The sequence below is a fragment of the Ctenopharyngodon idella genome, chromosome 2, assembly GCF_019924925.1.
Source record: "Ctenopharyngodon idella isolate HZGC_01 chromosome 2, HZGC01, whole genome shotgun sequence".
Lineage (NCBI taxonomy): Eukaryota > Metazoa > Chordata > Actinopteri > Cypriniformes > Xenocyprididae > Ctenopharyngodon > Ctenopharyngodon idella.
Genome location: NC_067221.1, coordinates 16,281,473 through 16,304,814, shown reverse-complemented (window position 1 = coordinate 16,304,814; position 23,342 = coordinate 16,281,473). Strand labels below are relative to the sequence as shown.

General features: G+C 37.7%; 1 protein-coding gene across 3 annotated transcripts; it reads right to left on the bottom strand.

Moving 5' to 3' along the window:
• Positions 1 to 135: 135 nt before the first annotated feature.
• LOC127503934 (ADAMTS-like protein 2) lies at positions 136 to 21,695 on the bottom strand. Of its 3 annotated transcripts, none has more exons than XM_051878173.1 (18): positions 21,495 to 21,693; positions 18,222 to 18,364; positions 15,137 to 15,212; positions 14,810 to 14,912; positions 14,339 to 14,484; positions 12,940 to 13,063; positions 12,349 to 12,429; positions 12,084 to 12,259; positions 9,128 to 9,551; positions 7,692 to 8,040; positions 6,468 to 6,571; positions 6,252 to 6,378; positions 5,893 to 6,106; positions 4,701 to 4,856; positions 4,431 to 4,601; positions 4,122 to 4,298; positions 1,589 to 1,733; positions 136 to 702 (listed from the first exon to the last, which is right to left on the bottom strand). In XM_051878173.1, exons 1-18 carry the CDS (start codon positions 21,591 to 21,593, stop codon positions 581 to 583), a joined length of 2,937 nt encoding a protein of 978 aa, XP_051734133.1. In that variant the 5' UTR covers positions 21,594 to 21,693; the 3' UTR covers positions 136 to 580. The 3 variants fall into 3 exon arrangements, with proteins under 3 accessions (XP_051734133.1, XP_051734143.1, XP_051734151.1); XM_051878183.1 differs by having other exon boundaries at positions 18,222 to 18,359; positions 21,495 to 21,624; XM_051878191.1 differs by lacking the exons at positions 136 to 702; positions 1,589 to 1,733; positions 4,122 to 4,298 and having other exon boundaries at positions 4,439 to 4,594; positions 21,495 to 21,695.
• Between the last annotated feature and the right edge of the window lie 1,647 nt (positions 21,696 to 23,342).

Here is a 23,342-nt window from a genome sequence, read left to right as displayed (position 1 = left end):
AACTTTCATTCATTTGAAGTGCTTTCACTTCTGCAAAAATCTACTGAGTGTCTTCTTTAGCAGGTTAAAAGCATGAATGTTTACAGTATGTGTGAACACGAGAGTTTGGATGTATGAAAAAAGACAGCCCAGATCTCAAAACCGCTCTTAGTTTTATTTCTTCTTCTAGATCAAAAGTGGACACAAAATACAAACAAAAACAAAACAAACAAACTTTGTACATATATCATACGATGTGTTTAAAAGTGTGTAAGAGCAGAATCAAGGCTTCTACAGTACACAGGAGGAACCTGTACAGTTGTTTGATCAGAGGACAGTGTGTCTCTATCATCAGTAGACCCACGGCTCCTCTGCAGTCCAGTTATAGGAGCTGCCTTTACTAGGTCCCTGCAGGACCACTTAAGGGCCAGTGCCCTTTTGATATAGCACCTTTCTTTATGGAGGAGAGAGCGACAGCAATGAGGGGTGTAGGGCTGGACTATGGTCAGGCAGTGGTACAGTTCTGGGTTCAGTGCGTCCAGTATGTGGAGGAGGGTCTTCACATTAACTGCAAGGCCACAGTTGAGGAGCCAGACAGCCTTTACTGGCTCTTGTTCCTGCAGGACAGACAGCAGGCCTTCCTGTAGTACCAGTGAGTGCACAACTTCACCCGCAGGACAAGGGCACAGTTAGCTGTCGCTTTATCCAGACAAGCATCCTCAGCTGGGGAAAAAATAGTAAATAGACAATTTTAAAAGATATGAAACTTGAATTTTTAATCAAGTTATTCTCATTAATTTGAATTATATAAATACATTAATTTATTTAAATGTATTTATTTTATTATTTCACTTAATTTTTAAATGTTAAAATACCTATAGCAAAGAATATATAAGAATAAATAAATTAATTAATTAAAATAAATCCTAGTTTAATAGCAGAGAAAGTTATATAATAAATACATACATTTAAATATTTACATTTATTTTTCTCATGTAAAAAGACAAAACTGTATAATAAGTAAATACATTCATTAATTAGTTAATTAATTAAGATTTCAAAAGATTGATCTTTGCAGAGATGTCGAGAAAAGTGCTTAAAGTAGATCTTAATGAACATCAGGGAGTGCGGGTCTGTACTGTGTTCTCCCTACTAAATCGCTAACTGAGAACAAGGAATGTCACTGCTGTCCAAAAACACAAAATTGGCTGCCAAATTGACAACATGCATGATGCACTTGCCCTGCAAAGCTTAAAAACAACAAAGCATTAATCTGGTCTAAATTTCACAGGAATTAGTTTGTGTTGTGCCAAGATAGATCCACATGTGCTTTTAATTGAGCCAAGCGTTTTAACACGCACCCATTGCTGTGTTTCATTAAAAGGTACAGCGTAAACTACTTACAACTGGCATGATCAAATAACAGCCTTGCCAGGGTGCGGCCTTATAGCATCTTTCCAAATAAAGATAGATTGGATTTCTTTTCAATTTTCTCTGGGCCTGTCTTGTTGAAAATCTGCTGTGCGTATCCAAGCTTAGACCATCTAAAGCCGGTCTGGAGACCTCAGTTTGTTTGTATTTGTAGTGCTGTGGTTTGCTATAACAGTACCTGGTGGTCCAGTGGTGCAGGGCTGCACCTCACAGCTCTGCCTGGCCTCTGGTCTCAGTGTTGAATCACAGCTATGGCCCAGTTCTTCTCCTTGATAACACTTGACCTCTCGCACACGCACTCCAATCCCACATGTCTTACTGCACTGCAGGGCACAGGCACACACACAAATACATGTGTGAACGGTTAACATTTTAATGAACCATTATCCAGAACAGAAAAATCACAGCCTGTGTGCGATGTGCAGAAGTAAATATTTTCTAAAAGTTGGTCTTACAGAAGCCCTGTATAAATAGTCCGGGTTAGAGTCATGTGCATCAGATGCCATACAGAAGCATTTCTTTAAGTGCTGACACATTAGCGAAAATTCATTTTCCACAGGCAAAAAAAGGTCTCTTGCCCTTGATGCATGTAGCACCCCTCACACAGAAATAAAAGAAGTAGCTGCCTGTTGGTCATTGTGGTGAATTTGCATGACCTGAACCTGTACATGAGCAAAATCATCAAAATTGTGGGGAACTTTTACCCCCTCACATGACATATCGTGCGGATTCCTACTTAAATGACTAGATTTTACCAACAAAACTTCGCCAAGCAATGGTAATTGTGACTGCGCCTATAGGAGGTGTTCACATAGGACATGTTCTTGAGTGACAGAATTGTGACATTATTTCTCATAATCGAGACTTTATTTCTCACAACTGCAACTTTATTTCTTGTAATTGCAACTTTAATTTCTTGTAATTGTGACTTTAAATCCCACAATTTCTTGTAATTTAAAGTTTTTTTCTATAATTTCAATTAAATCCCATACTATCTCATAATTGTGGCTTTATCTAACAATTTTGACTTTTATCATTTCACACAACTTCATTTCGTATAATTGCGATTATAAATTCCACAATTTCTTGTAATTGTCACTTAGCAACTTGATTTCTCATCATTGTGACTTTTTTTCTTGTATCTGAGACTTAATTTCTCACAACGTGACTATATGTGTCTCAACTGCAACAACTTGTTCCCTTTCAGACGGTCAAGTTCGACGTACGTCAGTAGTGACTGACGAATTGGGAATTAGGGCTCTCTGGTGATATCCCAATTCGTAGGTCACTACTGACGTCCGTCTCTGTTCCCTCCTTCAGGGAACAAGGGTTACATACGTAACCAAGACGATTTCTCATCATTGTTACTATTTCTTGTAACTGAGACTTCATTTCTCACGATGTGACTATATGTCTCACAACTGCAACTACTTGATTTGTCATCGTGACTTTATTTCTTGTAACTGAGAATTCGTTTCTCACAACATGACTATATGTCTCACAATTGCAACTACTTGATTTCTTCATCGTGACTTTATTTCTTGTAACTGAGACTTTGTTTCTCACAACGTGACTATGTCTCACAATTGCAACTACTTGATTTCTCATCATTGTGACTTTATTTCTTGTAACTGAGACTTCGTTTCTCAAGACGTGACTATATGTCTCACAATTGCAACTACTTGATTTCTTCATCGTGATTTTATTTCTTGTAACTGAGACTTCGTTTCTCACGACGTGACTATATGTCTCACAACTGCAACTACTTGATTTCTTCATCGTGACTTTATTTCTTGTAACTGAGACTTTGTTTCTCACAACGTGACTATATGTCTCACAATTGCAACTACTTGATTTCTCATCATTGTGACTTTATTTCTTGTAACTGAGACTTCGTTTCTCAAGACGTGACTATATGTCTCACAATTGCAACTACTTGATTTCTTCATCGTGATTTTATTTCTTGTAACTGAGACTTCGTTTCTCACGACGTGACTATATGTCTCACAACTGCAACTACTTGATTTCTTCATCGTGACTTTATTTCTTGTAACTGAGACTTCGTTTCTCACGACGTGACTATATGTCTCACAATTGCAACTACTTGATTTCTCATCATTGTGACTTTATTTCTTGTAACTGAGACTTCGTTCCTCAAGACGTGACTATATGTCTCACAGTTGCAACTACTTGATTTCTTCATCGTGACTTTATTTCTTGTAACTGAGACTTTGTTTCTTACGACGTGACTATGTCTCACAATTGCAACTACTTGATTTCTTCATTGTGACTTTATTTCTTGTAACTAAGACTTCGTTTCTCACGATGTGACTATATGTCTCACAATTGCAACTACTTGATTTCTTCATCATGACTTTATTTCTTGTATCTGAGACTTCATTTCTCAAGACGTGACTATATGTCTCACAATTGCAACTACTTGATTTCTCATCATTGTGACTTTTTTTCTTGTTACTGAGACCTCATTTCTCATGACTATATGTCTCACAGTTGTGACTTTATGACATTTGGCACATGACATTTTGTGTAATACATAGTATTTTGAACTACACTGTCACAGCATGTGCCTAATATGTAAACATCCCAGTGAACATGCTGCACATGGCATGAAACCCTTGAATTCTGAAGAAAATGTAAAATTCAACAAGAAGAGTTTCTAAAGCAGTTAAACTATAATAACCACTCCTAACCTGGGACCAGGAAGTGGTGAACCACTTGGAGCAGGGTCTCTCGAAACAGGCCGCACTGTCCGCAGGTCTGAGGGATCTGTCACATATCCTTTCAGGGAACTCCTTGAACACACCACCCTCCAGCCCTGCACACACCACCTGACGTGTCTTCACCCCACGGCCACATGTGGCATTACACTGGAAAGGTTCAAGACAAAATACTACAGTAAAAAACTCAATATATTGATAAATACTATAATAGTATATAAATAATGCTAAAATAACACTGCATAGCAGTGGGAAGCGTTCATAAACTGCAGTACAGCTCACCTGTTCCCACTCTTGCTCCACCCAGTGGGGGTGGCAGTTTTTGTCTCCGCACGGATGCACCGCCAGCGGTTTGAGCTCTGGATCGCACTGTCCATCGGAAATCACCTTCCCATTACTGTTCTTACACACCACGTAGCGTCTCATCCTGCCTTCCCCACACGGCCCTGAGCACTTAGAGAGGGAGAAATAAAGACACATAATGTCATGTTTATAGGACAATCTATTTTAAGTTTCTATGTGATATTTTACAGGATGTTTTCTGAAACCCACCGGCCCCCAGTCAGAGACGGTCCACCTGCGGTCACAGGGCAGCCCCTCACACTCTCTCTGGCTGACTGGTCTGGTTGACTCATTACAGAATCTGGCCTCCATGGAGCAGCGCACCTCACGGCTCCTCACCCCACGACCGCCACACCGCGCTGAACACTATCAGAATGAAAATCACTATGATTACTGACGTATTTGGCTCACTATGGACCCTTTTCATGTACTGTGACGACGCGTTTCCGCAGTTATCAACATCGCAAATCTAGTTTTTAAATAATGTAATAATGTAATATACATTTATAAGTCTATACTTTGTGTTATATTACCTACAGAGACTGAGGGAGTAACATCAAATTTGACATCTGACTGCTGTAATCAATCTCTCTATATTTTTCCCCCTTTTGGAAAGTCGTGGAAACACTATTGAGGATTTTTTCTTTTACTATTACAGCCAATGCAAATACAAAAATTCTATTTGCTGTCATCTACCATTCACTGCTATTCGGTTGTTAAGTCTGACGTCACGCGGCAGTGCTTCCGGGTCCAAACGCTCTATCTCATACCACAAGAAAACAACAAATGGTGCTAATATACACACACGATGTAGGACGTAGTGTAAGTGTTTTGAACTGTGAGAGGCGTTACACTTCCTTCATAAGTTGAATACGAAAGGCGGTCTGGCAGAAGCTAGATATTTTAATTTAATAACTAGAAAAAATGGATATTTTTCTTACACAAATGCATCGCTTCGCTTCAGAAGGCCATGGATGGATGTACTTTCTTCATACTCATTGTTTCCCATTCACTGCCATTTTTTAATAATATTGGATGCATCAGGATATTTATTAATATAACTCCGATTGTGTTTATCAGAAAGAAGAAAGTCATATACACCTAGGATTGCTGGAGGGTGAGTAAAGCTTGGGGTAATTTTCATTTTAAATTGAACTAATCCTTTAAGTATATTCTTTTAAATTATATTATTTCTGTAATAAGTACTAGTATCCTAACATGTATTTCCTTTTCACAAGGGTTTTTTGTAAAGCTGCTTTGGAGCAGTATGTATTGTAAAAAGTGCTATACAAATAAACTGAATTGAGATCAATGCAACTAACTGTGCAGAAATACATCACTTTTGGCAGCTAATATTCTATTCACATGCACATTTTAAATAAAAAAGGCTTTGCACACTGACCTCGGACCAGTCTGAGATCTCCCACTGCGGGCCGCAGCTTTTGCTCTTGCAGGCTTTCCGTGTCATGGGCTTCTGCAGCTCCGCAGCCTGACACAGCTCATCATACACAGAGCTGTCAAATCCCGGCGCCATCATCTTCCAGCAGCGCACCGTGCGGAACTGAAACCCCTCCCCACATGTACGTGAACACTCGCTCCAGCGACTAGTTTCCCACCTGCCTCAGAACACAGAATACCCCAACTTAAGATCTATCATCAACAGCATGTAAACATCTATGCTTAAGAATTTACTTACTTTACTGTATAATATAGCAAATTATATTACAACTCAAATAATGGCAGGAAGTGTCAGTATCAAACCTGGGCAGGCACTCTTTCCCTGTGCAGAACTCATGTGTGGGCTCCGGCCTGGTCAAAGCATCACAGTAGCTCTCATCCACCTCTGACCCATCATACTTCACACATAAGGCATAGGAAGTGCTTATACCTAGACACAGAGCATAAGGTCAGGTTTGTTGTGTGTTTGCAAATGTGTATCAGTGCCTGTGTATATGCTCTGTGTGCTTGTAATTGCACCTGTGGTACATGTTGAGCTGCACGGTGCATACGCAGATACCTTCCATCTGTACACGTCGGACATGCTGATGTCATGATCCAGAGATTCCACCTCAAACTCATTACTGCCAGAATAGGAGAAAAGGGAGAGAGAAAAGGCAGAAGAAGAAAAGTTCATGAGCGGTGATGGTTCAAATGACTGATTCATTTTTTTCAACTTTTGACTTTTGTCACACAACTGAAATATTATATATTATATACTATATTTAGCTTATATAGTGTTAAAACAGTGTTTTTCATTAGTTAACATACAAATCAACTATTTTAACAAGGAAACAGACCTTATATGCTATCATACAGTGTAGACAAAATACTGTATGTAGATTTTTTTGTTTTCACTTATGCGTTACAGTTATATTATAGCTGTATAATTTTGCTAATTGTTTCAAATTTTCTTTTTGTAAAGTAAATACATTGTTTTTGTAAAGAAAATTATGTAAGTTATGTAAAAATCCTGGTGTAGTTTGGAAAATTAATCAGAAATTAGTTCTTTTGAATTAATTATGACAAGACAAATTTAATTATGACAAGACAAAATATAAGCCTAAGAGATTTCCACAAGAGTTTATATGCCATTTAACTGAATAAGGTAAGACTGGCATTGGTCAACCGAGTTCCAGTACCAGCTCCTTTCCCAAACCTGCTCTTGTGATTCCTGCCTCAATTCAAACTGTCCTATCAAATAAAGCCAGAAAGGCCAAAAATATAACTTTTAAAAAAACTAAAGCCTATTGTTTTAACGTACATAGGCTAAAACGAGTGCACATAACTCATCAGACCTTGAATTCACCCACCCTGACACTTTCGTCGCTTTCACACTTTATATGTTTGCTTAAGTCTGAACCAAAATTTGATTCATTGAACTACATTACCATCAATACAGTTACTACAGCAGAAAATGTAAATCCCCTGAGTTCCTGAATATCCATAATTTAAGAAAAGACTCATTTGTTTTTCATAATTTCATGTTAACTTGCCCTCAGAGAATAGAACGTCGAAGGCTGGGAAAGAAAAAGCTTTCTACCTTTTTTCTACCCTAACAAGCACATCTGTGGAAAGGATGCAGTGACGTTTTGAAAGATTGGTGCACATTTCCATTCATAACAACTCAAGCCAGACCATGGCAATAAATATGTCAGAGCATTCATTTAAAGGCTCAATCCGCTCATATGCCCTCTGTCTGACCTCTCACTGTGGGGGGTCTGCACTGGCTCCACCTGGTGGAGCTGGAGAAGGTTGGACTGGTGGTTTGTGGAGTCATTAGTCCTGGGCTCAGACTGAGGCTCTCCATCTGAACCGTGCAAGTCCAGGCTGCCCGGGTAAATCTCCAGTGTCAGGCTGTTGTCCAGTGAAGAGCTGGAGTTGAGCTTGATAATGGCACAACCTGAGAGTGCAGAACCGTCTTTACAGGGCTGTCTGGAGCCTGAAGGCCATGACGCCCCATCATAGAAGAGACTCTTCAGAACTGGCATAGAGGTGTGATTGGAGTCACTGGAACTAGACGAATCACCATCAATCAAGTTGGAATCAGGGCCTGGACAACAGCAAAGCATTGTTAATTAGTCCATGATTAGATTTCCTTATCTTATAAAACTTGACAATTTGGATATTTTTCAATTACTTATTATAGAAAAATGTACTATATTTACTAATAAAATATACACTCCCACTGAAAAGTCTGGGGTCGGTTTTTTTTAAAGAAATTAATACTTTTCTTTAGCACGGATGCATTAAATTGATCAAAAGTGACAGTAAAGACATTTATTTTATAAAAGATTTCTTTTTCAAATAAATGCTGTTCTTTTGAACTTTCTATTCATCAAAGAAAACAACACTCTAAAAAAATGCTGGGTTGTTTCAACCGAAATTTGGGGCAAATATGGACAAACCCAACCGTTGGGTTAAAAATTTAAAGGAAGCCATCCTAGGTGTATATGACTTTCTTCTTTCTGATGAACACAATCAGAGTTATATTATTAAATATCCTGACGCATCCGAGCTTTATAATGGCAGTGAGCGGGATCAACGAGTATGAGCTGAAGAAGCTTTTTGAACTGCAAGAGTTTTACACTTTCTTCGTAAGTAGAATACGGAAGGCGGTAATTGTATTACAAAACTGTAATACAATTAACTAGAATTAGTTTTAATATAATTATTATACAGCATTTATTGCAATATAATTATTTTTCAAAACATATTTTTTGTTACAGTGCATGCATACACTAAAATTATATGTTGTTTCACACTCTGTACAATTACTTAAGTTTAAAACCAAATTTCATTGCCCTCCTGGCTTTCATATTGAATGTTGATACACATTATGTTTGCTAAATACTTATACTTGATAAATAACCTTGAGTATCAACTACAACTGTTTATCACCATCACCACGCAACAAAAGCTGAAATTGAGAACAATGTTTGTTTTTGTTATTTTTGTTTCATATTGGCAAAATATTCCTGCATTTACATCAATCAGGAACCATACAGTAGTTCACATGAACAGAACCCCCTTTTCCAAAAAGACCCAAGGGCAATTCCCAAGAAAAACAGCATTTTTACACAAATGTCTGCACCAAAAGCGACATGAAATGCCAATGAATGAACCCGAAAATAACTTACCAAAACTGCCTTGTGCCTCAAGATGGTGCATTTCATCATCAAGCTCGTTCTGGAGGACCTCACTGGCAGGTCTAAACAACACCAGACCAGGGAGCTCGCTGAAGTTTACAGAGGCCTGAAGTCCCCACAACAGCTCCTCATGGCCCACATGCACCTCATCATTATCTTGTGCTACCAAAGAAGTGCTTTGATTGTCTTTCTTTCCATATTCCTCGATTTCATTATGAGTGGAGGAGAGCTCCGTAGAGGACGTGTTAACCTTCTGCTCTGCCGGTGAAGGGTCTTTGGATGTCTTTGACATCAGGTTGCTTATTTGAGGTTGCTCAGGGGTGGAGGCCATGGGAGGTGCTGCCCTCAGCTCTGCAGCTCGAGGAACTGTGTACTCGTATGTGATGTGAGGCATCTTTCCATTGAGGTTGTAATACTACACATAAACAATAAACAGACTATCAACTTGAAACAAGACACATTTATTATTGCTTTATAGATTGTTTCAAAGCAGCTTCACATTAATAAACAGGAAATAACAGTGTTAATATTGTAAAATTCAGCAATTCCAGCTGTAAAACAGCTCTACAGAAGATAATAGTTATTATTCAGCTCAATTTAGTTCAATTCAATAACTGTCAATGTTGCAAAGCTCATCAATTATTAAACCAGATTAATTCAGCAATAAGCAGCTCTACTGAAGACAACAGTGCCATTATTCAGCTCAAGTGTTGATTCAATTCTGTTCAATAACAGTGTTGATGTTGCAAAGTTACAGTCATTATCCAGCCCAATTCTGTTTTTGTGTCAGTGCAGTTAAACATTACTAAATATTAACTGTCTTTAATCAGGGTTTCTACAGGTTTCATCAAATCTAATTTAATGCTTTTTAATGCCAATTTTTAAAATTTTGAATGCCATATATATATGCCGCTAAATGTCGATAGATGATGTCATACGGCAATTAGAAAATTCATCATGTCATTGTTGTATTCGCATTCTGCCAAGTGTCAGCCCAACATTTGTTTGCTTCTCTGCTGCTACCCTTTTGCTCACATAATGTATTTTAATACAGCCAAATTCCCAATAAAACTGTTTCATCTATATATTTTTTCTGTTTTTGTTGTCAGACAATATGAAATGGTGACTGAAACGCGGCCCATTAAGATTACATACAGGGCTCGACATTAAGCCTTGTCATGTGGACACGAGTAAATCGGTCACTTGTACGAGTAAAACAGTAGCTTGTCCAGAATTTTTTTTTTTTTTTTACGGTAGAAATATAAATTTGTTCTGAAGCAATATCTTTTCAGAATATTGCAGCTTTGACATATGTAAATCTGCATATTTTTGATTGATTACAACTGCATTAAATAATGTTATGGGAATGTTTTTAATATTTTTTGAAAATAAAAATATGAAATGTTGGGGGAGAAATGACACTTTTAAAAATGAAACTAAACCACCAGTAGGTGGCGGCAAGTAACCGTCTTAATGAGTGAGTCATTGATTCATTCATTCAAACGATTCATTCCAATGGCTGATTCATTCAAGAATGAGGCAGTTGTTTATAAATTGGTCATTTAATCTTTGACTCAACCGATTCGTTCAAAACGCTGAATCACTCAGTAATGAAAACAAGGCTGAGTGTTGCGCTTTGGTATTGCTGTGATCTTTGTTTGAAACAATTTTTGCTGCTAAAATAGAACAAAAAAAGTCAATGTTCCTTCTAAAATGTAAGTGGCTTAATATTAACTACTTGTTAATTGAACTGTTGTATGATATCAGTGTCACGTTTTTAATCGTGATGGTAGCCTGTTTAGGAAAACAGCATTCTTGGTCGTGTGATTTTGCTTACCAGTATCAAGTTATAAAAACTTCACATTTTGAATTTTTACCGCAGTATGTTTAACTGAGTTTCTTTTTGTGTGTACTTCGCTCATGTTTCCATTTTTCCTCGAGATGGTGCGCGAGCCTCAACAGCACAACATTGTTATCGTCACTACATTATACAGCCTATTATTATCCACTATCGATCGCCACTAACACTAAATGTAATAAAATCAGTCATACTCGCGTTTTGGTGATTCCCAAGTTGCTGTTTTTTTTGTTTGTTTGTTTTTTTGGTATTAATCAGGTCCTTGTCCGGTCGGGAAAGTAAAGTTCGAGCCCTGACATGTTAAACCAGCACTAAAATCCTGATTTATAATCGAGACGTTGTCTGACAAAATCACCATACACATAAGATAAAGACATTTGCTGTGATTTTGGCTATATGTACACGTAAAATGATCACTTAAGTTAGAAGCAATAGTATCTATTTTATTTGTTCTCTGACAGAGCGCACATCCTCAACTGAATGCGCTGCTGAACCAGAGAGGTGCGCCTGCGGCAGGAAAGCAAGACCTCGCGCTCATGCGGCAGTACCGGTGGGTCTCGGAAGCTAGATCAGGTTAACAAGTCGCTATATTCGTCACAACGCGCTTTCTTAGAAAAAAGTCGAAAAAGGGGCCTGAAAAGGCACTAAGTTGGCAACACTGATGCAACCTTCTGTCTCCAGATCCCAGCCCGCCGCTGTCCAAAACGGCGTTACGGCAATTTTGCACCGGCCGGAGGCAATTACCAAACTGGTTCCGTGTGGGTATCACACCAATGTACATATTTTGCGACAGCAAATCAAAGTTATTAATTCTTCAAAGTTATTAATTATTTTATTCAAAATAAACTGGTAGTATTATTTTTCTTCAAAACTATCTAAAAAATTTAATGCCTGTAGAAATAAAATGTAATGCTTTTTAATGCCATTTAAGGCCTTAATTTTCACAAAATCCATTTAATGACTTTTAATGCTTTTTAATGCCCCGCGGATACCTTGTTAATACTACATGCTGTCTGAGATATTATCAGACGATCACATTTGAGATAAAATAAAAAACATGGTTGTGATTTTACATACCTATATACCTACCATGACATTCAGGGCCTGATGGGTGGGACCCTGAGCCATGATGTACTCAAAGCCATCAGAGAAGAGGTTAGCCGGCCTCCTATACTTAAAGACTGTCCCAGCAACATGGAAGTTCTGTGGATTGTCAATCACACTGTTCCCATTGAAGAAGAAGTGACCAGCTTCATCAGACAGAGCTGGAAGATGATGAAAGATACATTTAATCACTCTTTATTGTTTTCTTTGCCCACCAGAATTTTGACTGATACACCGGTGAAGCTCTTACCCAAAATATTTTCAGTTTTCCGCCGCTCTATGATTTGGATATCAGTGGCACCGACTGGTATATTGGTTATGAACACATAACCTAAAGACACAAAGACAAATGAATACATTTTAAATCATTTATCATTAAAATAATGCTTGTGTTTAATGACTGTGTCAGACGAAACATCTTCATTAAGGGATAGTCCATCCATAAATAATAATTCTGTCATTATTAACTCACATTAATGTCATTCCAAACCCATATGACTTCTCTTGTTCTGAAGAACATAAAAGAAGATATTTTGAAGAATGTTGGTAACCAAACAGTTTGGGTTCCCACTGACTTCTATTATAAGGACAAAAAGTACAATGGGAATCAAACCTGTCTGGTTACCAACATTCTTCAAAATATCTTTTATTTGTGCTCTGCGGAAAAGAGAAATTCATACAAGTTTGGAAGAACATGAGGGTGAGTAAATGATTAAAGAATTTTCATTTTTGGGTGAACTATCCCTTTAATTTATTAAATATATGGATATAAGGTAAAAAAAAAAAAAAAAAATTGACCAGAGATGGTCTAATCAACCCTTAATGCTAACATAAGGTATACCTAACTGTGTGATCCCTTTCCGGTAAGATCCTGAGACACGATAACAAGAACCACCGTTTCCACCACAGACTCCACATTTGTCTATGGTTTTACTGGAATACAATTTCCCATCACACCCTACCACCTGCAAACAAGACAACAGAATAGTTAGCACTGAACATGACCTCACAAACACAAGGCATCAGTGATCACTTTATGACACCAAAGAGCTTAAACCTGATCTCTTTCTCTGATCTCTTTCCCATTAGGTCACACTTCATTCTCATTTCCTCTATTTTTACATTTAAATTACATTTGCTGCTATCTAACACTAATTTAAACTTAATCTTTAAAATCACTGATAACTTAATAACACTGTTAAATGTAATCTCTAGAAATACTAAAATTAATTTCCAATTTTCATTCTTTATATTATAATTTTGTGATGCCTAAATACATGTGTAGTAAACAATTTATTTTATTTTTTTTGTGTTTTTATGCGCAGTAGGATAATCTCTCTCTCTCTCTACAACGTTTGACCATATCAGACTAGCAATTGTCATGATAACAACTTTTGGAACGTCATTAATTTAAAAATGTGTTTCCAATTAGTCAAAACAACAGCATAAAATATTGCATTTACATGGCCAGATGACATTATTTTTGGATTTCCATGTATTCACAGGTGCCATAAACCATATTCATCTGCACAGTCGCACAGAGCCGAAGCACAACCAAAACAATGTTCTTCCGCAAGATTTATGCAGTTTTGTTTTTTAACAGTTAGAGGGATAAAAGTTACATAGTGTATGTTTACATTAATTTTATGGTAGCACTTTATTTTACAGTCCAGTTCCACATGTACATACTATGTACTTATTATAGCAATTACAATAGCTGGGTTATAACTAGGTACTAACCCTCAACCTACCCCTAAACCTAACCTTAACCCATGTCGATACCAGTACTTTATTATGTAAGTACACTGTAATTACACTGTAAGTACACGTACTGTAAAATAAAGTGTAACTGTTATTTTAATTGTCCATTTATCAGTGCTTAGCCTTAATATGAAAATAATTACCTGTCAGAATTTTACATATTAGCGCATAATCAATTATAATAATAAAATATATAAATATTCATTTTTAGCTCAACAGATTTCATGTGTCCATGTCTAGTTTTATTATAAATTTAGAATAAATTTAAGTGTGAACTTATTGATGATTCACGATTTCTGCACAAAACAGTTAGCTGAGACACAATGCTATCAACCAATAAAAATTTTAAAATATTAAAAACGGCTTTGCTAGAATGTCAAGAATCCTAAATATAGGATTAAAGTAGCCTTCTCAACTTTCAAGACCTTGGCTTCTTAAAGCTTGGAATAATCTTTGCACCAAATATTATTTTGACACACCTGACACTGTCCCTCGATGCAAACACCCTGGTAGATGCCGTCCCTGCAGAACGTCCCGTCGTGGGCAGGCACCAACAGCTGCCTTTCTCCTGTGGTTGTGGTGCACTGGAGGTCACATGGCTTATTGGAGATGTTGATGTAATCATCTGAACAGGAGGTGACATCAGCAAAACATCATTACGATCAAGGCTTTAGAGAATTCCTCTAGAGATAAAAGGTCTTTATGGCATTGAGAGGCCTCTTTTGTACATAGGGGACTATGGGCTGAGGAAATAATCCTAAAGGGGCATCTGTGAGCTATAACAGAGCTGGCCAGGGGCCAAGACAAGAAATTCAGAAGAGTCTAGAACACCGAAAGGCTGAAAGACAGAGAAGGAGAGCAAATTAACTCAGAACACTAAAGTGATTTTAAAAAACACAGAGAGAGAGAGAGAGAGTTGGAAAAAGCAAACACTGAGGGACGTTTTTTACCCGGATAAAGTGGAACCCACTCATAGTGCTTCCTGCCGAAGGCTTTGGCATTGAATTGAGAGCACTGGTGCTGTTTGAAGCTGATTCTGCTGTTTGGGCATGGCTAGGCAAACATCCAGACAACAATAAAGACACAGTTCGTGAGCCAGGCAGCAGGTCAAACAGCCTGCAGATATTAGAGCTTCAAGCCAACATGTGTAAAAATGCACAGTTATGCCAGTTGGCTTGGATGGAGTATTCCACCCATTAACACAGTCACATTATTACAGGTTATGCTTTAATTATACACAGTCATCTTTATGAAGATCTCTTAAACTTTTGTCATACCTGGTTTTTACACAGCTGATACTGTTTGGACGGTCCAGTGCAGAAGGAACTGTTGATGTTGTGGGTCGACGTCAGTCTGAAAACAGTTCATCTGCATATAAGTCCATCTTGATGAGACATTTTTTTAACATTTTTCATTAAAGGATCTACAGAAACTGTGTAAAGGCGGACAACCAATAAATGGCCGCTATTAAAATTCTATACTGTTCTCTCTTAAAAAAATAGTATAACAATGTTTAATAAAATACAACACTATAAAATCTGTCATTTTAAATGCTACAAGTGAATTTAGGCATCACAACATGATAAAAAAAGGAAATTCATTTTGAGATTAGTTAAAGATTACATTTAAAGGCACAATATGTAAGATGTTGGTTTACTTGTGTACTTACATTACCCCAAATGTTTCCAAGAATGTTTAAATCCAGAGAAATAAGCACGGACCGTGTCTGTGCATCACCTATCAATGACATCATACCCGCGTTACCCTCGGTTTACGGTTTTATTTTGTAGAAACCATGGAAACACCAAAAACACTTTAATATATTATGTGTTTTATTAGACAGTTGAGCAACTGTTTGGATGGATATATTCATCGACAGAAAACCAATCATGTTATATAGCTCAACACAGTAAGTCTTAATGTTTAAATCTTCTTTTCTTGATTTACAGCGAGTACCATGTTTTGCCATGCCTAATATCGATCTAGCATAATGCAGTGTGCAACAAGAGTCTCATAGCAGCCACCGGGGAAACGCAGAGTAGCACAGTAGCACTATGACAACTTTCAACACACAAATGTATCTAATATGATAAAACAGCACTGCTTTACCCCACATACACTTGACTGGGAGAAGCGGAAGCGGCAACTGCGGCATAATAAAAGTTCTGCTGCTTGCAAGGCATGTCGTGCTCGTCTCTCATTAGCAATCACTCAAGCGACCTCGTTTCAGCTCTCACAGCACTCGGCCCTGCTCTGCTTCATACTACAGTAACGTTAATAATCTCATCCATGAACATGATTTCTACATGAGTGCCGTCCCTATTCTTTTCCACTGGCTGTAGACGTGAAAAAGACAACACCTCCCATGGGTCCGCGAAATCAAGGCGTCATCAAGCTACGTCTTTATTTTGAATAAGCGACCTCTAGCGGCGAAAATTTACATATTGTGCCTTTAACAGTGTTATTAGTGTTTTTCAAAATGTATGTAAAAATAGGGGAAATGAGCTGCACAATTAAATATCTAATATCAGCCATTACCAATAAATCTTGAATATGGACCAATAACCTTTATGTGGTACCGATATTCCTAGAAAATTGTCATGCGTTTTTCAGTTTTCAATTGTTTTTGGCTATCATTCATATTGAAAAAAACTGCCTACACCAGTACTGGACCAAACCAGTCAAGGCTGGTTTATCCTGGTTAGCACTGGTCTGGTGCTTTTTCAGTTTGAACCAGTGTTATTTTAGTATTATTTATATACTATTATAGTTTTTATTAATATTTTGAATGAGCTTTTATTTTTTATTTTCAGTTTTCATTTTAATTTTAGTTTAATTTTTAGAATTTTGTGCTTTTGTAATTTTTTTTAAATATTACTACTATACTGTTTAGGTTAGTTTTTATTTCAGTTTTAGTTTCAGTTCTGTTTTAGCATTTATTTATTTCCAGTTAGCAATTTTACTGCTTCATATCAAACTTATTTCAGTTAGTTGCCAAGGCATTTCTAACTTTCGTTTAGTTAGAAGTTTTTCATCTAATATTTATTAACTTTTGTCCATTGAAATGAAGCTAAAATAAAACCAAATTTAAATGTTTTAATGGTTTTTGTTTTAGTTAATGATAATAGCCCAACTGGGAATATCAGCATCCCATACTGGTAACCAGCATCCAAAACACAGCATTTGCCACTAGGATCTCTCTAAACATCTCCATGATTCTCCTCATCTTTCTAGCTCTCTCCGTCCATTCCCTCCCCCCACACACACACCTTTCGCTGCCTCCACCATACTGGGAAGTGCTAATGGGAGCCAGCTGGACTGGCTCAGCCAGGGCCCTTATCTCCAGTGGAATCTCCCCAAAATGTTTGACCATTTGCTCTAAAAGCCATTTTATAAATATGTTTGTCATTCTGAGCAGAATTCCCTGTGTCATGTGGACCAGTGGATTGATTTTAATTCCACATGACATTCCTCTGGGTGCTCTGGAGGATATTAGTCAAAGGGGAATTCTCTCCCACTTCCCCCCTTTCTCATGTGAGGGTTCACTTGGGTTAGTCTGTGTTCTGGTATAGGCTGAGGAGGGGAAACGCTGATTTATACAAGGTTTATCTTCAATGGATGGGACAACTGTTCATTATTTTCTCTCTTTCTTTTAAGAAAATAATAAACTAAAATAAATGTAAATAAATTGATTAAAAATGTAAATTAAATTAAAGTCCCCATGAGCAAAATTGTACATTCTTATTTTTTATAGAATATTGCAGTATTTACTATACATGATTTATCCGTGCACATCATTATTTTTTTTAAAATTCATGTGCCCTTGTAATCTTTATTCAAAATAACTTCCTTTCCCTTTTGCTGAGACATCTCTTTTCTTCTCCAATGACGTGTTTACTGGCACGAAGCCATGACAACCTGTCACTCACATGAGATCATAGCCATAACAAACCACAACCATTCATTCTACATTTTTTCTTGTTTGAGAAGCCGTTTCACACAGATATACATCACAATAGGGAAGAAAAGACTATCACAACTTCCGTTTTATGCTGACTTTAAATGTAAACCAGTTACAGATCGAAATTGTTCATGAAATCTAAGTAAAAACATTAAAAAGAGACTGAGCATTCAGGGCCAAATAATCCAACATTAAATTAATTTTGTTACCTACAAGTTGATCGTGGGTGACATTACCCAGTGTGAAAAGTGGGTTCAGACCAGGGTCAAATTGACAGCTATCAACCCATAGTGGAGAACCTTGGACCTGTCACTTCTGATTAGTAAAGACTCAGAGGGTCTTTTTTCCTCGGGTGAACTGGATCTGAATGAGCATGTGTGTACTAGTTAAGAGTGGCTTACCTCTGCTGCAGACAGTGACGCTCTTGAGAGCGCACTCCTCCTCCACAGGTACGGGAACAGGTGGACCAGCTGCTCCATTCACCCCACCACTGAGCTACCTCGTCTGGCTGCCTCTGGAAATCCTCCCTCCCCTCACTGCTGTCCTGGCAAAGACAGAGACACAGTGCTTCACTGCTGCACACTTGCATGATAACATGGAAAATCTGTAAACAATGGCAATTATTGTCAGACACAACCACGTCTCTGTGTAACTTGTGGATAAAAGCTGTCATGACTATCAAGGCACTAATATTAGTCAAATGTTGTTGTTGTACAGGTCTTGTTTCCAATGTTGGACTCAAGCATTTACAGTGAGAGAATGATTACAGTAGAGAGAATTGAGAGCAGAAAAAAATAGGACAGTAAGGAAAACACACAATGAAATTCAAAACACACAGCCTGTGTATGAATTCAGACACTCAAGACAAGCCTAGACATTAAAGATGAGATAGACTTTGCTACTTGAATGAGAAAGAGAGAGAAAGAGAGAGAGAGAGAGAGAGAGAGAGAGAGAGAGAGAGAGATGAGTGGAGGGCAGTTTTAGGGAAGAGATGGAGACGAAGGTGGATGGAGCCCCCCTAACGGCCCAGATGAAAGGGCAAGCGACTGTAGGCAAATTAAGCAGACTCCTGTTGTCTAGACAGCAGGTTAATCACTCCTCTTCAAGCCGTGCATCAGTGAACTTTAACACAGCACAGGCACGGCTCCTTGGAAAGTCTTGTGAAGCTCTCAAAGAGAAGAGCTGCCCAGCATGGTTGATCTCAAACCAGCTTTAATGGTCAACGTTTGGATTTTGGTATAAGGAGGAGGATTTACACAAAGACCATTTTCTTCCTAGAGCTCTATGCACCCGTTGACCCATCCTGAACAGTGCACTGTTTAGTCCACAACTGACATTTGGAAAGTTATGGTATATTTAAGCATGAAATTGACTTGTTTGAAAGTGACATTTTGACATAGATGTGTACTTACTGTCTTTTTCACGACTGAGTCTCTTTAGAAGCATGATTACAGTAGAATATGACCCCTAAAGCAAGAACACTGACTATTACTGCAGGCTTGTAGAAATGCATAATCATGGGATGTTTTGTAGTAAGGGGGTTTGGCAGCCCCCTCTACAAACCCAAACAGCTTGGCTAGAGCCACTCCAGTGTCCCCCGCCCCAAACGCAGGGGATCTTAAGGGGATCTTGTCCAAACAAGAGTCTGCATGCCCATATGTTTTTTATCTGAATGCCCTGTAGATGTTTAGATTCTAAATAGACAATAGACTTTTCCCCACTTTCTAATGCAGTCCTAAAATGGAGACCCCCTAGGGAGACCATATGGGCCTGATGAGTTTCGAAATGTCACTTTATTTGAGTTTAGTCTGCTGATGCTAGAACACGGCGCCGGTCAGGTCGAACTGGTTATTAACACACCGAACTGAGCATCAAAACATCTTTTGTAGCAATAGTATTACTTTCAAACAGCATGTTGGCTATGACTATAACGCCCATAAATGTTAGACCAAACAACTGAGCGAATGACAATGCTCTATTTATGGACAACCATAGCAGGACAAAAAGCTTTACTTTGTATCTGATTCGTGAGCGAATTGTTCTTTTGATTCTGATCTTTTTAATGAATCGGTAGAAAAACCTGTTACAAAACCTGTTTAAACCATTCCATCACGAATCAGAATGAATCAGCTGTTCTCGAGTTCTCGAGATGTTGGTTTTAAGAAATAACATCCAAATCCTTTTTCAGAGCAGTGTAAATTAATTTTAACCAATTTAGTATGCAAATTATATTTACGATCTAAATGACTTTTGCCGCAATGTGCTGAATCATGTCTGTAACAAAATGAACTGGACAGACGAAAATAAAACAGCAATAGCCTATGTAAACTTGCAGCATGTAAACAGGATAATGGAACTGCGCGGTGACATATTTATATGTCGACTGAATCAGTCTTTTAACAAGGTGCTTTGAAACTAAGGCTGTGTCCAAATTGTCCCCTATCCCCTTAAAGGTGCAGTGTGTAAATTTTAGCTGCATCTAGCGGTGAGGTTGCGAATTGCAAAATAGAGAAGCTACGGTGGCCAAAACAGGACAAAGATGTCGTCGTCTGAGACAGCAGAGAGTAGCCAGTCAAGCAAATGTGCTCTGTAGAGCAGTTTGTCCGGTTAGGGCTACTGTACATGTCGGCGCAAAATGGCGACTTAACACGTAAGGGGACCCGCAGTGTATGTAGATAGAAATGGCTCATTCTAAGGTAATAAAAACATAACGGTTCATTATGTAAGGTCTTTATACACCACTGAAAATATAGATATGTATATTATATTGCATTTCTGTCAATAGACCCACCTAAAATGTACACATTGAGGCCATTTGTAGTGGTGTCCAAAACCATAAAACGTTATCGAGAGCACTCATTCAATCCCATAATGCACCGCAAAACCGAGCGTACAACAGATGACGCTCAAAGGCTAGAGAATACCCATAATGCACGCCGAATGAATTTGCACGTCTGACCTGAAGATGGCGCCCGCAGCTGAATCATCCATCCATCCTTTCCAAACCGTTGGTCCAACGTATTATCGTACAGGTATAAATTCCTTTTTAATTTATCATTAAATTGTTTAATTAAAGTTTATACATGCTAGTTTCCATGACAGAGTTCAAGATAAATCTTTTCATTACTACTGGAGCTGCCAGTTTGTTCGAAAGAACCGATTCACGGAAATGAGTCGCGGACTTCCCATCACTAGATTCACCTCGAATCAACTCAATCTTGACTCAAACATGCAACAGAAAGAAAAGTTATCACCGGCACGGAGTCCACATGGCACGTGAAAAAGACATTTTCAATAAAAAAAAATGTGCTCGCGAATGAGCAAAACGTGCGTGCGGTTTAATAAATCGCGATGAAAAAAAAGTAATAATAATGTGCAGTTTTAATTTGGAAAAGTCCAGACATAAAAACTCTAGCTGGGCTTTGATCTCAGAATCCGAATGAGCACGCAACGCGTTATAAAAGAGCAAAGCCGTGCTCGTGGACGTGGTCAAAACCGTGTTTTGGTGTGAAAGTTTGACGTTACGCCCGCCACAGAGGCTCTTCTCGCTTCCCGCATTGTAACCGGCATTTCTAACTGAGCGCTTATTCAAACCAGCGTTAGTAGATCAAGCATACGGCTTCAAGCCCAAAGAGTGTTTCACAGCGATATATACAAAAACGAACGCGATTTACCTTAACATTTGCACCTGCTGCTGTATTAATAATCCATAAGTGTAAGACAAAGTAGTGTAGTAGAATATGTCCGAATCTTGCAGTCCAGAGACAGTACATGGTTCATTTGAGAACAAGGAGACCTCGCCCCCCTGATCTTAACCAAAGACTAAAGAGAGAGAGGGGCTCGCACTTTGAGGTCTAACGGTGAACGAAAGCCTTGATGCATTAATGGCTTTACAACCTGCTGGAAGAAAAGAAAGGGGGCTGGTCAGACCCACTGTGATTGACCTTGTAGATTTCAAAGTACAGCATCCATCTCTATGAGGACCCAGAAACAGAAGTTTGCCTACATTAGTCATGTAAAAGGTCTGAGTGAACTATTACTAATAACAGGACAAACTTACACAAAGGCTACTAGCTCACTCAGAATCACCTGGCATGTTTTAACATGATTATAGCCTTATACCTGATCACAGCCTGTCAGTTTTATGTTATTGCCACTAATTCGAGCCAAAAACATGCGTAAATAAAAGTTTTAATGGGTTAAATCTTAAAATCTTAAGGGGTTATTGGACCATTTGCATGTAGCAAACTGCTTTTATTATGCTCAATGGCTGTAACATGATGATTACTTTCACCTCGATATGAACGTTGTCAGTCACAATATGAAAAAGTATATTATAGTATATTGAGGTCTAAACATCAATATCTCAAGGTAGATAAATCTGTGCCATCTTTTGAATATATGATGAACATTAACATGCAAATTGCATATTGTCTAATGTTTAACATCATATCTACTGCACTGAACATACAGTACCATTCAAAAGTTTGGGGTCAGCAAGATTTTTCTTTTTCAGAAATTAATATTTGTATCCATTAAGGATGCATTTAATTGATCAAAAGTGATGGTAAAGACATTTATGATGTTACAAAATATTTCTACATCAAATAAATGCTGTTCTTTTGAACTTTCTGTTCATCAAAGAATCCTGAAAAAATTTATCACGGTTCCCTAAAAAATATTAAACACAACTTTTTTCAACTCTGATAAAAATAAAAATGTTTCTTAAGCAGCAAATCAGCATATTAGATGATTTCTGAAGTGACACTGAAGACTGGAGTAATAGGTGCTATAAATTCAGCTTTGCCTTCACAGGAATAAATTACATTTTAATATATATTAAAATGGAAATCAGTTATTTTAAATTGTAATAATATTTCACAATATTACTATTTTATACTGAATCAAATAAATGCAGCCTTGATAAGCATAAGACTTTTGAACGGTAGTGTACATGCCCTAAAAGTGCATAAAAATCATAGTTTAATTACCTTATTAATTAGTCTTTCAGATAAATTATATTTAATCAACATACAAGACACTACATATCAATTTATGGTGTTCTTTATTTTGTAAAGATAACAAAAATTTTGTAACAGTCTTTTTTACAGTCAGAACATTCTGGTGAAAAGCTGATTGCAACCAACAATCATGAAGACTACGAAGGGGAAAAATGCTCATTATTGCAACTTGGATGTGGTACAGTCACATAAATGTATATCACTTTACATAATGAAACTATGTTCTCATGCCACAATAAATTTAGGATTCTGACAACAAAGGCAAGTTCAGACACCCCACCAAAGAGCCTCGTGTCCTTCCACTGATTTCCCTGACTATGCATTACACTTAAAAAAAATGACAGCTGGATAATTAAACCCATTACTCTGTTGCTATTAATTCCAATATATTATATTTGTTAAAACATCAAAGCAATCCAGCCTATAGACCTTATTTACCAGAGAAACAAGCGCGCCGCCATCTTTAGAATATTGTCTTTGAACTTCCGTTTTGCGGTAGCC

What these genes read in the sequence shown, in the direction of transcription:
- LOC127503934 (XM_051878173.1), bottom strand. Translation starts at nt 21,593, where the DNA reads ATGTACTGTCTCTGGACTGCAAGATTCGGACATATTCTACTACACTAC. An exon ending in GTGGGTTCCACTTTATCCGG is followed by an intron (nt 14,485 to 14,809) that starts GTAAAAAACGTC and finishes CCTCCTGTTCAG; the next exon opens with ATGATTACATCAACATCTCC. An exon ending in ATCAGGCCCTGAATGTCATG is followed by an intron (nt 9,552 to 12,083) that starts GTAGGTATATAG and finishes GTTTATGTGTAG; the next exon opens with TATTACAACCTCAATGGAAA.